Source organism: Prunus mume, linkage group LG8 (genome assembly GCF_029339155.1).
Source record: "Prunus mume cultivar Tortuosa linkage group LG8, ASM2933915v1, whole genome shotgun sequence".
Lineage (NCBI taxonomy): Eukaryota > Viridiplantae > Streptophyta > Magnoliopsida > Rosales > Rosaceae > Prunus > Prunus mume.
This window is the reverse complement of record NC_142705.1, coordinates 17,861,816-17,877,221: the sequence shown is the minus strand read 5'-3', so window position 1 is coordinate 17,877,221 and position 15,406 is coordinate 17,861,816. Positions and strand designations below refer to the sequence as shown.

General features: G+C 35.5%; 1 protein-coding gene across 1 annotated transcript; it reads left to right on the top strand.

The window, feature by feature from the left end:
- Positions 1-2,272: 2,272 nt before the first annotated feature.
- Positions 2,273-8,889, top strand: LOC107881740 (putative disease resistance protein At4g27220). Its single transcript, XM_089042992.1, is given in 6 exon segments — positions 2,273-4,135; positions 4,138-5,075; positions 5,877-6,665; positions 6,755-7,395; positions 7,506-7,562; positions 8,526-8,889. Coding segments are annotated over 5 exon segments (3,939 nt in total). The 5' UTR covers positions 2,273-2,598; the 3' UTR covers positions 7,540-7,562; positions 8,526-8,889.
- The last annotated feature ends 6,517 nt before the right edge of the window (positions 8,890-15,406 follow it).

Here is a 15,406-nt window from a genome sequence, read left to right as displayed (position 1 = left end):
ACCAATGCCATGATTACTCTAAATGAGTCTTTAGTTGAAACTAGTGAATATATTTCATTGTCATCTATCCTTTCTTGCCGTGTGTATCCTTTGACAACTAGTCTTGCCTTATATCTATCAATTTGTCCCTTAGGGTTTCTCTTGGTTTTGAAAACCCATTTGCAACCTATAGGTTTGCAATTTTGCGGCAGGTTCACTAGCTCCCACACACCATTTTTCTCCATAGAGCTTAATTCTGATTTCATAGCTCCCCACCAATTTTCATTTTTCTCATTGGACATTGCTTGCATATAGTTCATGGGATCTTTAATTGCATTCACTTCATGCTCAGATTCTTGTAAATATACATAGTAGTCATCAAGTAGTGCTCTTTTCCTTGGTCTTTGTGATCTTCTCAACTCTATGTGTCCATTTGTTCATGGTTTTGTTCTGCTGGTTGATTTTCATTTGTGTTTTATGGTGGCAGAACTTGCTGTTCTTGAGTTTCTTGTTCAAGTATCATTGGATCTCCAACTATTTCACTATTTCATCTTCCTGTACAGATTGCGTGCTACTCAAGTCAAAGCTAGGTAACACTAGAGTTCTGTAATCTGCATTAGAATTCACTGTATCTCCATTTTCTATTATAACTTCATTAAAATCGAAATTTTCTTATGTTGCCTCATTTTTAGATTCTATGAATACTGCTCTTTGAGTTTCTAAAAATCTGGTTGTATTTTGAGGGTAGTAAAATCTGTAGCCTTTAGTTCTTTCTGGATAGCCAACAAAATAGCCACTGACTGTTCTTGAATCCAACTTCTTTTCCATAGGATTGTATGATTTTGCTTCAACTTTACAGCCCCACACTCTGAGGTGATTCAAACTTGGTTTTCTTTTAACGCAAACTTCATAAGGGATAGCATTTAAACTTTTAGTAGGTACTCTATTGAATATATAATTTTTTGTTTTCAAAGCTTCTTCCTAGACTAACCTAACACTAATCTTGTTCAGACATGGCTGTGGTGAAGGTATAGAAATCTTCTTCTCCTATGCAGTCTTTCAACTTTCTCTAGATGGGGTTAGATATCAATATAAGTGTGTCTTGACTGCTATGGAAGGGACCTCTATATATATCCATTGCTTAAGTATTTTGCCTATCGAAGAACACTTAAACAAATCCTGATTGTACTAGGATAGAATGTTTTAATCCATGTAGGACTAGGAATCCTCAAAGCTCTAGTTTTCTAATTAAACTTCACTTTAAACTAGAACTGCAGATATGCTCGAGTTCTGTTTCTTGATTAATACTAAACTGCAACTCCTTATGTTATTAGAAGACCATTCTAGTATGGTTTAAGACAATGTAATGTCTTACACTTCTACCATAGGTTTCCATTCTCTAGACTTGCCTCTGAATCTAAATAATCTTCTACATGCACATTTCCATAAAAATCAGCAACTTCAATTTTAATTCCTCCACCATTCAAACCCAATGCACGAACCAACTGCTCTTCCAATCCACCTCAATCACCATCACCATGGTTGCATTCCCAAGTCTCCATATAGGCATCTGTGAATTTCTGTCATTGGAGGGCTTGCACCGCTCTCGACATATCTTCCATTATACGTCGCATCTCAGTCATCTATGTGTTTTGGGCTTAGTTCCCTTGTCCACAACCTCTACCATGACCAACCATGGTGTGAAGGAAGGATTTTCCTAGCCTCTGGTACCAATTTGATGTAGGGTATCGTCTATAAGTTGTTGTCTAGTGAACCAAACAGTCCCAAAATACATATAATAAAATGATAAAGCTATAGAATAGAAGTTAGAATGAAGATAATTGAGTTCTAGGTCAAATATCCTAAAAGAAACTGTAGCGACTAAACTCTGGAATTATATGCGTAAAAAATTGAATACATGAGTCTTTTAATAGTCTATTTATATTAGAGTAAAGCAGCCCAACAATCTTATCCCTTGGTTTCTTAAGAAAACCTAATTGGCAAAGGAAATTAAAAACCAATAAAACTAGAAATTCAACTAAATCTTAGTAAGACTTAATCCTTTTGGCCAGCTAATAACAAAAAAAGGCGTACTATAATCAACCTATGCATCAAAGTAAACAATTGTCAGATGGCTTTAAATTTTTTTTTTTTAAAGTACAATCGTTGATAGTGGTAAAATCGTACAAAGTGATGTAAAATAAATATAAAATATATGCAACATAAAATTTTGCCAAAAACAGCCAATCCTATATTTATATTGATCTATTTTTCATTGGACTTTGTACAGATTGGGAGACAAGATACACAAATAATCATTTCATCTACGTGTCTTTGATCTCACAAGGAAATGGATATTGTTATTTCAATTGCGTCCAAAATTGCAGAGTCCTTGGTGGCACCAATAGGCAGAGAATTTGGCTATTTGATTTACTATGATACCAACATGAAAGATCTAAAGGATGAACTTAAACAGCTTTTTGAGATGAAAGATGGGGTGCAAGAATTGGTTAACGCTGCCAAAAGGAATGGTGAAGTTATCAACTCTGATGTTCAAAGTTGGCTAACAAGTGTTGACAGTTAATTCAGAAAGTGTTGCATTTTGAGGAAGAAGTCAGCATGAAAAGGCGATGCTTGTACCGGCGGAACATAAGTAGGAAAGCCACTAAGATTACACAAGATGTTCGTCATCTCCACAAAGAAAGAACATTCAATAATAATGTTGCCCATCCTGCACCTCCACCGATGATATGGTCAACATTCAAAGAAGGTTTTAAGGATTTTAAATCTAGAATGACATATGTGAATAGCGTGATAGAGGTTTTGAAGACTGAAAAAGTTAGAATGATTGGGATTTGTGGTATGGGGGGTGTGGGTAAAACCACAATGGTGAAAGAAATCATCAAAAGATTGGCAGGATTGAAAGTATTCGATAATGTTGTGATGGCAGTTGTGTCCCAAAGCCCAAGCGTTCGGAAGATTCAATCAGAAATTGCAGACGAGCTGCGATTTACATATGACGGGGAGGATAGCGAAACTGGAAGGGCACTACAGCTCTACGGAAGACTCATGGAAATAAATAAGATCCTGATTGTATTAGATGATGTGTGGACAGAGCTCGATTTTGAGGCTATTGGACTTCCTTATGGACCTCATAAAGGGTGCAAAGTTCTATTGACCTCGCGAAACTCGGAAGTGTGCAATGCAATGGGAAGTCAAGAAATTTTTACAATCCCAGTTTTAACACCAGAGGAATCATGGGAACTCTTCCGTGAAATCATAGGTAAACCCTTGGACTATCCTAATTTGGCTAAACAAGTCACAAATGAGTGTGCAGGTTTACCTATTGCTATTTTAACTGTTGCGAAAGCACTAGAAAATAAGAGGAAGTATGAATGGGATGATGCCCTCAAACAGCTACAAAGTTCAGCTCTTGGAAGCATCTCTTCAATGAATGACAAAGTTTATTCAAGCATACAATGGAGTTATGATAGATTGGAGAGTGATGAAGCAAAGTCATGCCTTTTGCTTTGTTGTTTATTTCCTGAAGATTATGATATTCCAATTGAGTATTTGGTTAGATATGGATGGGGTCGAGGGTATTTTAGTAACACTGATTCAGTGGAAGAAGCAAGAAATAGAGTGCATTCTTTGGTTGACAAACTTCAAAGAAGGTTTTTGTTGCTAGATGGCAAATCGGAAGAGCATACCAAGATGCATGACATAGTTCGTGATGTTGCCATACAAATTGCCTCAAGAGATCCACATAGATTTCTAATAAGATGTGATGCTGAAAAGAAAGGGTGGCCAAAGATATATGACCATTACACAACAATCTCATTGATACCAATTAATATTGATGAGATCCCAGTTGGTCTGGATTGTCCAAAACTTGAGCTTCTACACTTAGAAGGCGAACGTTATTCGGAAAATAGCATGGACGTCATGTGTAAAGGAATGAAAGAGCTGAAGGTTTTAGCATTGGTAGACGTGCATGGGATATCAGCCTTGCCAAGTTCACTAGGACTACTGAAGAGCCTTCAAACCTTGTCCCTAAATGGTTGTCGTTATTTAACAGATATATCTGATGTTATAGGAAGATTGGGAAATTTAGAGATCCTCAGCTTTCGTAAATGCTCTAGAATCTTAGAGTTGCCGAGGAAATTGGACTTCTTAAACATTTAAGGTTGTTAGATATCACGGATTGTGATCGTCTTCAGAAGATTCCACATGGTCTCTTATCGAGCTTATCTAGTCTTGAAGAGTTGTATATGGAAAATAGTTTTGGCGAATGGGAACAATCAGCAGCAGAAAGAGAAGATAAGAGGATGGCAAGCCTTGTTGAGGTGATGTCTTTGTCTAATCATTTGAAGGTTTTAGTCATAGAGATACCCGATTTCAACTTCTTTCCAAAAGACTTTTACTTGACAATTCAGACAACAATAAGATTCCACATATCCATCAAAGGGGTTCGTAAAGATTCATCATTAAGAACTGGTTGTTATGCATTCGAAAATAAGTTGGATATTGTTGAAAGTGATGCAACGGAATTCATGGAGATTCAAACTGTTGGACTCTTATTTAAGAAATGTGAACATTTAATATTGAAAGAGATTAAGAATTTAAAGTATGTCCTCAATGAATTAGACCAAGAGGGATTGCAACACTTAAAAGTTTTAACAATTTGGGACTGCCCTGAGATAGAATACCTTGTAAATGGAGCAAGTTGGACTCAACAAACAGCCTTCCCTCTCATCCAATCAATCGAACTCTGGGGGATGCCCAAGCTAAAAGCAATATGCCACGATCAACTTCCACAGAGCTCTTTTATCAACTTAAGATCTCTTGAATTACGTTTTTGCCCTGTTTTAAAATATGTATTTTCTCTATCAGTAGCAAGCAACTTGGTTCAACTCCAAAGCTTAAGTGTTTCCTGGTGTCCCCAAATGAAAGAAATCGTCTCAAAAGAGTGGAGGGAACATGAGACGGCATCGGACATCATAGCTTTCCCTAAATTAACAAAGTTGACACTCGGAGATCTATCTGATGAATTTGTTGGTTTCTACGAAGCCAACAAGCTATACTCCAACCCTGAGGTATGTTACATATATAACTTATTATTTCGATGCTTGAATAGTATAATTGTTTTGTTAATTGTTTGTGCCTCAATTTTTATTTATTTTTGGTTTACTTGCCATGAGGTCTGAATTTAGTTTGACTATTATTTACTCATCTTCTTCCTAAAAACTGAAAATATTCTCATACTGATAAATGAGGAATTTAGTTCACTTGCCTTTAAAATAAATAAATAAATAAATAATTGAACATGTGCAGACCACAAAGAAAATCATCATATATCCATTCCATATATTTATTTGTAAAAATTTTGGACTCATTTTTGTTAATGGTCTCATTACATAATATATTTAGAAATCTCAAACTATCTAAAGAAGCAAAGAAATTTAAGTTCACATATATTTTTGTTTGCACGTGGGCTGCCTTACCTGAATTGCTTCTATTCGAGAAATCAAAACTATAAACTACCGGTACAAGCACCAACAAAATTACAGTCTTAATTGCCACGCTCCAAATTGTTTACTGGAAAATTCTTGCCACGTGGAAGCATTTAGTTTGACCTGAGACCACAAAGTCTAGCTTTTATGTGATTATTATTCTGCAAAGCAGTGCACAGTAGAGGAGAGGTTTCGTCTGAATAGTATCAGCATAAAGAATCTAGAAACTGACTAGTCCTCCGATTAAAATTTGGTTTTATTAGTATTTTAATATGAAGTCATATTGAAGTAATTTAAATAATAATAATTGAGCTTGTTATTAATTTCATTTTTGAATATACAAAATGTTTCTTTAAATATTTATTAATTAATGAATCTTTTCAGGTAACAACGCCTAAGGATCAAAATGTGGTAGGAACTTCATATGATGAGCATCAACCTTCTAGAAGCTTTGAAAGAGCAGTATTTCCATCAAAGTGCATTTTATGGTTACAAAATCTTGAAGAAGTGAAACTAGAATATTTCGATGGCATTGTAGATGTGTTCTTTGATCTGAAAGGCCATATGGTTAGGGATGGGCAGGCAGTTCCAGCATTTTCTCATTTACGACAATTGGAGATTTCACTTACATGTCAACACCTTTGGAAGAACATTCCGCGTGGATTCCAGGGCTTCCAAAACTTAAGATATTTTAAAATAGGACGTGCTGATGATCTCCAATATGTGTTCCCACATTCAATTGCCAGGCAACTTGTGAATCTTGAAGAGCTCAACATAATGTACTGTGAAAAAATGGAAACTATAGTCAGACCCACAAATGAAAATGAAAAAGAGGATCAGACGGGCATGACTTTGTTTCCCAAACTAAATAGTTTTGATCTGGTGGGGCTTCCGAGTCTTGAGAGTCTTTGTCCTGATGCTTCTACTTCTTTATGGTCAGCCGCCAAAATTATGTTGGTGGGACTATGCGACAAACTGAAGACATTGGCTTCAGTAATTCCACAAATAAAAAAGTTGGAGAAAGATTCAACAGCTCATCACGAAGATGAAGATGAAGATGAAGGTATTTCATCAGGATCATGTGGATGTACACCTTATTCATGTGGCCCAATGACCAAACCTACTTCAAGAAGAAATATTGTTCATATATTGCCACGTCCAGTCAATCAAGAGGTAAGCTACAATTGAGAATGAAAATGACATTGCCATATTGAAATTATATAAATTATATACAATTGCTCAATTCATGTTTGATTTTCTAGGTTGCACCAACAAATCTTGATCAAGACTCAAATGATTACGATAATCTAGAACGTCTTTCTGTACAATATTGTGAGTCATTGGAAGTTGTTTTCCAACTCAAGGGACCAAAGGCTGTGGAAAGCCACAATGTTCAAGCATTCAATAAGTTGTGTCACTTGTTGTTAAACAAATTGCCAAGTTTAATGCACGTATGGGAAACCGGCGGTTCACAACATATCACAGGCTTCGGAAACTTGACATTCTTAAGTGTATCCTACTGTGGCAGTTTGCGATATTTGTTCTTGTCAACTGTAGCCAAGCTCCTTGTCAGTTTAAAGGACTTAAAAATTGGGAATTGTGAGAAGATTGAACACGTTATTGCAAAAGCAGACACTGAATGTGCTGATCAGGAAATTACATTTCCTCGACTGAATTCCATGATGCTTGAAGATCTACGAAACCTTATCTGTTTTTCGACTGAAGCTTATACTTTGAAGTTGCCATCTTTGATGGAATTGAGGGTTAGAAATTGTCCAGATTTAAGAACATTTGCTTCTAAGGTTGTCAACACACATTCTGTAATTCAAGTGTACACAGAGTTGGGAAAGTCTGAGTGGATGGGGGACCTCAATAGCACTATAGGGAACATTCACGAAAAAAGGTATGCTCCTGAATGCTCACTGGTGTTTAGTCAATAATATAACAATTAAAGTGTTTCTTTTTCAAACCTGATTGCCATCTCAATGATACACATTTTTTTCTTTTGAATAGGAGACCGAATTCTAATGAGATAATAGAGATATGATGTTAACACAGAGAAGTGCAGAGGTGAGTATATATATGTTGCCATCTCCAACTTCTATATTAAGTAAATCTTATTACTAAAAACAATATGCCATATTATGTCATATTAAGGAAAGAATTAAATTGAGTTAGCATGATCAAATTAGATTCTAATGATATAAACAAAGAAAATTACGTGTGAAGATTGTTTAAGCTTCGATTTGACAAGAATTTACAATGTATTTCATTTGTGTTTGAGGTTATGTTAATTCAAGTGTTCTATCATTGCGATATAGTAGACGAAAACAAAACAAACAGCCTAATTTTGATGTGGTATCTCATTAGAGAATCTCCAATGGGCTCCTCCCTAAATGAGATTCTAAGTTAAAATTTAGAGTGAATGTCAGGAACCCAACTCCAAAAATGCTCCTGTCTTGATCCTAAAATAAGGAGACCCCTGGGTGCTCTAAAATATTAGAGAGAAATGTACACTTATATTTCTACATCGTTCTCTTCACCCCCTCTCTTTTGTTGAACAAAATACTTCTTCTTGCAAGTCAAATCACACAAAGGAAATCATTAAGACGGGATTTCTAGATGGCTAGGATTTACGTTAATTGGGTTTCTGATAGGTTTCTTTAATGTATTTTGTGTCTCCATCTGATGATATATAGGAATTGAAGGAACTTTTCTGTTTTTAGTGATATGATCATGTTTTTGTTTTGTTAAATTATACTGATAGGAATACTGGTCAGCATGGTCACATTCTTTACTGATAGGATTCTCACATTTACCGCATTGGATGAACACTTTCAATGTGGTGTAACTTATTGTGTTTAGAAGTTCATGCATCCTTCTCTTTAGATCTAGAGTGTTTTGTATATTGCCCTTTTTTTTTTCCAGTTGACAAAATTTCGTACTGAGACTGGCCACCATTTGTCACTTTCCATTTTAGTATAAGCTGATGAGTATTATTTTTCTAGTTTAATATTGTTTCCCTATTTTCAGCACATTGATGAGGAGGTTGAGTTCTGCTCTGAAGAATTTTATGAGGATGTGCATACAGAGTTAGTTCTTCAAGTTTGGAATAGCAAGTTGCAATTCCACATCGCAAACCTCATCAATTCTTGAGAAACAATCCCATTTCAAATCCAAGTGTGTTGAAGTGTATTATAATTCATGTACTGGATTTCATTTGTGTATCATTCGAATGTTTGAGCAGATTTGATGGTTAAATCTTAAGTTCATGTATTTTTTAGAGTTATCAAGGATTGATGTTAAATTGTCTCTTCAAATAAGTAGTTCTTGAAGATCCCTCTGCTTCAATTTTTTCTACTTTGTTAGCCGAATACAACATCAAAACTTCATAACCTCTCCTACATATCTTTCATTACTACTCAAAGTTACTAATCAAAATAATAACACAGAATTCCAGTGTTGTTGCAGACATAAAGACTTGCGGCAAAAAGCTTTCTCTACTACAATTGTTAACATTGCATTTCCTTCATTGCTACAAAAATCTTGAAGATTTTTTTACTGGAATTTTGCCAAATGAAGCCTAGTTCAAATTCAATGAGTAAAACAGGATTCAACTAATACCAAATTCAGAAGTATTGATGACAAATTTCCCATCAATGGGGTTAATTTTTGGTTCTTCAATTTCCCATCAATGAGATTAATAATTTTTCAATGTCACCAAAATTAACATATTAAAAAACTTTGGTTGATCACTTGGTTTCAAGATTTCAGAGAGAGACTAGCAGCCCACACCCAGTATGTATGGAGTTTTATCACAAAGATTCGCTATCGGTACTATTAATAGTAGAACGGCTTAATATATATATTTTTATAGTAAATTGAGCTTAGACCCATAAAATTCATTTTCAATCACTTACAACCCTTTCCTTTATTTTTCTATTTAAAATACCCAATTTTTTCAAATGAAACCCAATGACTAGGATTCAAGTAAGCAAGTTATCTAATCTAGCTTAAAATATGATTTATTCTATTTTTCAGATTCCAAAACTACCCCTATTTACAAGTTAACGTGTTATGTGGGGGTGTAATTAATGACACACATTGAATTTGGAAAGATCTTCAAATGGTTGTAATGGATGTAGGAATTAATTTAGAAACTTATTTGAAATTAAATTCAACATTAACGTATTAGTAATCTACATGTGATTAACGTTTTGGTTTATTTAATAAAAATATTATGTTCTTTTCCTTTTATGAAATATACTACTAGTAATCTATTTTATTATAGTTTTATGAATAATAGTGTACATTCTAATTATGTTGAAAAATATTTTGATAATCTATTTATTGTTTGTTTTATGAAAAAAATATATTTTTTTAAAATGAACCTATTTTTTCTCTAAATAATGCACCCATTTTTTTCTTCCAATAATGTACCCTTTTTTTCTCTGAATAAAGTACATTTTATTTGTTTTATGAAAAGTAATTTGATCATATTTTTATTGTTTGTTTTATGAAAAACAATTTTTTTTAAATGAACCTATTTTCTCTCTCTAAATAATGTACCTTTTTTTTTCTTCTCTAATAATGTACCTAGTAAAACAGTGTTCCTATATATTTTTTTTAATAAACCTATTTTCTCTCTCCAAATAATGTACCTTATCTTTTCTCTAATAACGTAACTAGTAAAACAGTGTACCAATTTTGTTTTTTAATTGAACCTATTTTTCCGCTCCAAATAATGCACCTATACACATTTATAGGTATATTGTAAAATAATTTACCTATGAGTAAATAATGTACCTATATTTTCTATAAATTATTGTGTACCTATTTTTAATTTAGGAAAAGTGTACGGAAATTTCAATTACAAAGTAACTGACTTAATTGTTTTTTAATTTTTTTGGTAAATAATATACCTATATTTTATTTAAATAATATATTTATATTTTTATACGTATATATTTTTATTTTTATTTTTCATAGGTACATTATTGGATATGTAATTTACATATATATATTTTTTTGGGAAATGGCGCTTAATGCCACCATTTTTTTAATTTTAACTGGAAATACCACATTTCCCCACAAATTTTCAAATATCACCTATAAATACATACTTATTGCCCACTTATCGACTAGATAACACTTTTGGTTAGTTTTTGGTTTCTCTCTCTCTCTCTCTCTCTAGTTAAGTACGCCTCTTCTCACGAAGAAGAAGAACAATAACAACTTGCAAAACCCACAGCTTTGCCCTCAAAACTCAATTCTTCCTCTTCCTCTCTGTTTTCTTCTCTACCCAAATCCAAACTCCAACTTCGTCTCTCTTCGAATCCCTTATGCAACCTAAACAAACCCAAACAAAACCATCTTTTTTGAATATGACAGCATGTCTTGGCAGTAGGTGGCCATTGTTTGAGCATTTTTGTCCAATTTTAGGGGGTTTTGAAGTCAGGGTTTACATGCCCTCTTCAAGAACAGCTTCTCCAGATAATGAATTGTTGGGAATATGTAATTTTTGATGTTAAATTGAATTTGATTACTGAAATTGGAATTGTGATTGATTTCGTCTATATTTTGTGTAGAAAGTGAAGTATTGTGATTGATTTTATTTGTTTGAAACAACAAATGTGTTTGTTCTTTGTCAATTGATTCTTGCATTTGGTATTGAGATTTTCTATGAACTTTTTATGATTATATCATAGTGAGGTAGCATTGTTGATTTGTTATTGCAATTGTATTGTGATTGTGTTGTAGTGGTTCACACCCGAGTCCGCTTGTACACCAAGAAGAAAACAGCAACCAATCACAACACCAACATGGTATATACCAAAGGATCGAAATCAAGGGAGTGGAGAGTTAACTCTCTCACTATCTCTCTTCGTGAAAATATCTAGGAGTACTTCACAGATAAGCATTTCATCGGTACTTTCCACCTCCATATAAAAAAAGGTGCCACTTGTAGCAAGTGAAAATAATGATTCACATAATTTATATAGAGATGTTGCTAATTTCTCAAGTTTTTTTAGTGACTTACTGGTTTGATTGGTACATAAGAAAATTCTCTCTCAAAGATTGAGGTCCGAAACATCAAATCTTTCTCTCATAGGTTGTTCTGGTGGCTTAGGGCCTTGACCAGTCACTCTCACATAATCGATTTGCATTTCTAGTCACATGTAGCACAATTAAGTTCAAGCAAAGCTGAAAAGAGTGCCAACGGCCATGATTGGAGATATTTTCATCTCACTTGAACTTTGCGAAGATTTTCCTACGGATACAAATGTTGAGATGGTAAGTTTTTCTCTTTTTTTTCTTGATAGAGATAAAGACACAGGAAATATTTGAAAAAAAGGAGCAATGAAGGACGGTAGGGGAACGATGGTAGGAGGGAGGTGGAACAATGTGTATGGACTACTTTTGAAAATGAAAACTAAAACCAACAATAACTTTAAGTTATTTTTCACTTTCAAGCTTTAAATTTGTTTCATTTTCATTCTTTCACTATGCAATCTTGGTTTATCTATGCCTAGGCCGAGGCGAGGAGAATCACAAGATCAACACCACCGAATAGAAAACGGAATTAAGTCTTCATATATTGTTGAATGTAGCAATGATATTTCAGAGGTGAATATGCATGCAGGGTATTGATGGTGAACTAAAGGAGCTGATATGGTAGTCATTTGAATTTACTAAGGAAGCCAGGATGAAAGAATTTTTGAAGTTAGCCTATGACAACCTGATGAACAGAAACCCTAATTTTTTTGTTAGAAATGAGAGACAGGGTCAAAACGGTAACCTTCATTCTTTCTCTGATCAATTCAAAAACAAGTGTATATAATAGGCAAAAAGTCACTTTTGGTCCCTATAGTTTTTCACTTTTACCACTTTGGTCCATGTCGTTTCAATTTGGTCAATTTTGTCCCTGTAGTTTCAATTTGAAGTGATTCAAGGACAATCCTCAATTTCTGTCAAATTTTTGTAACTTCTGTTAATTATAGAGGGGCAATTCTGTCCACAAATTATTATTTTCTTTAAAAATAATTTTAAAACATTAAAATCAAATATATAAAAATTAAAAGCTAAACCCCTCCCCTCCTAGCCCCACCCCTTCACCGTCACCCCAACCCAACCATCCCTAAAAACCATCGTCCATAGACCACCACTTAGCCATCGCCAAAAACTACTGTCCACCAACTAGCACCTAGACATCGCCCACCATCCATAAACTTTCTTATTCGACCAAACAGAAGGGAAAATGCCCTCACAGATATCCATTCCCAACCCATCTCCATCCAAACCCGACACCCATTCCCATCCATAGGTCCAGCCCCACCCCTTCGCCCGGAAAACACAAAACTCAGCCCCACACCTCGCCCACCCTATTCCCATCCTCAACCAACCTCCCTCTTTCCAGATCTAACGATGTAGCTAGACCCCGACGACCTCTTGGAGCTCATGGATTCTTCTTCTTCTTCCCACCAGCTCATGCAGCGGCAGCATCTCGTCGTCTCCATCATTATCATCATCATTAACAACATCAGTAAGGTCTTCGTTTCTCCAATGCTTCTCTACCGCATGAGACAACATGGGAACCTTCATCAAAGCCAAGCTCTCGAACTTTCTCGAAGTCCGCATGGGATGTGACTACGAAGATCTCGGAATCGAAGGGATGGGCCTTGATGACAACGAAGATCTTGGCCTCGTTGAGCTCCTCCTCGGTGGCGGCGGAGGAGGGTGGCGAGAATGAGAAGAAGCTGAGCAACCGATCCGACGATGGCGATCGTTGGTGAAAGAAACGGGTTGAATCCATCGTTTGGATTTTTATTTTTTATTTTTGAGAGAGAGAGGAAGAAAAAGCAACGGTGGCGGCAGAGGAAGGTGGCAAGAATGAGAAGAAGCTGAGCAACCGATCCGATGATGGCGATCGTTGGTGACAGAAATTGGTTGAATCCATTGTTTGGAATTTTTTTTTATTTTTAGAGAGAAAGGAAGAAGAAAGGGGAGACGCCATCCCCATCCTCATGATCACCTACTTCATGCTTGATCTGAACCCTCTTCTCATTTGGATTTTTTTTCTTTTTTGGGGTTTGGAGTTTGGGCGGGCTTGGATGGTTGGGGTCATGGTTGGGTGACAAGGAGGTGGTGGCTGACTAGGGTTGGGTGGGGATTAATTTTTAAAAATGAATAAATTTTTTAATAATTTTTGGACAAAATTGCCCTTCCATAATTAACAGAAGTTACAAAAATTTGACAGAAATTGAGAATTGTTCTTGAATTGCTTCAAATTGAAATTACAGGGACAAAATTGACCAAATTGAAACGACAGGGACCAAAGTGGTAAAAGTGAGAAACTATAGGGACCAAAAGTGACTTTTTGCTTATATAATATTACTCATTGTGGACATCAAATCGCTTGATATTTTTGTTTAATATTATCGTTTAATCCTTTGAATATTTTGAGCGAAAAACTAATCGAGTCCCTATGAGAAGAGGGGAAAAGTTGTGCCCTATCGCTTCTAAATGTTGTTTTTTTTTTTTTTTCGTTGACAAATGTTGTAGAGCAAGAGAAGCTTCCAATCCTTCCATGGAATTTGATCAAGCCTATCTAGTGAGCCGTGTGGAAGTTGGTTATAGCCATCCTATGTAAGGTGATAGCAATGTAGGTGCCAATCCTTTGGAAGCAACATAAGCGAGTGCGAGAGAAACGATTCAGAGTTCTTGCAACTTGAAGGTGTATATGGAGGAATGTGATCTTTTTTTATTTATTACAAGTGATAGTCTAAACTACACTAAATAATCTATTCACGAAGTCAAACTTGGATGTAAGGGGGTGAGCTTGCTACCCTAAACCAGTTGGTCTAACCCACCTAGAGGAATGTGACTTTATTAATCATATTTAGTCTGGTGTGCCCCCACTATTGCGACCTATAATAATCCCCCCCATGATGTTGGGCCATGATCAATTCACCCTAATGATCTGCACCTCGATGCATAAGATAGAAATGGGAAAACCATGGAGTGCCTTTCATTTCCAATTATGTGTTATTTCAATTTTCAGTTTGTTGAACCCTTGTAAATTCAATATACCCATTTTGGTGGTGCCTATCTTCTTGAGTGCTATTCCCATCCCCAACCTTATTTTGCACAATAACATTATATCATCACCCACCCCATGGAAACTTCAAAGAGAACAATCCATCCGGAATGTCAGCTTTGACTTCCGTCTTCTTCCCCATTCCCCATTATCACTTGTAGAGAGAGAGAGAGAGAGAGAGAGAGAGAGAGAGTACAAGAAAAAAAGGTATTCGTGGCCACCCACTTGGTCACAAGAACCACCCTTTTGGTCATCTGATCACCAAAGCAATCAGTGTCCAAATATTGCTGGTCATTGGGTGGTCACTCGCCACAAATTCTACTTAGTGTCCAATGTCTACTATTGGTCACTACAACACAGAATTAGTGACTATCCCTGTCTGGTCACTAATAAAAACACTATTAGGGACCACAAATTTGGTCACTAAAGGGCTTACAATTTGGTCACCAAAACATGCATTTTGGTCACTGAAATTGGGTCACATGCCCACATTAGTGATCTACTTGTTAGGATTTTGGCTCGTCAAATATGTCCTAGTTGGTTTAGGATTGTTTTACAAAAATTAGAGGTATACCAATTCTTGTCCTAGAAGGATTAGGAAAGAATTTCAGTTTTCCTTATTCAATTTAGGTTGGGATTTCCAGAAATCTATTAGGATTTGGATAAGTGTAATTTCCTAATCCACTTAAGAATAGGAATTCAATCAGCCTAAGGACATGTAAGCCAACTCTATATCTATAAATAGGGTGTGGCAAGGCTTATTTTTAGAGAGGAAAAACAGCCAGAGACAGCCTGAGAGTTTTGAGATTAGTTCTAG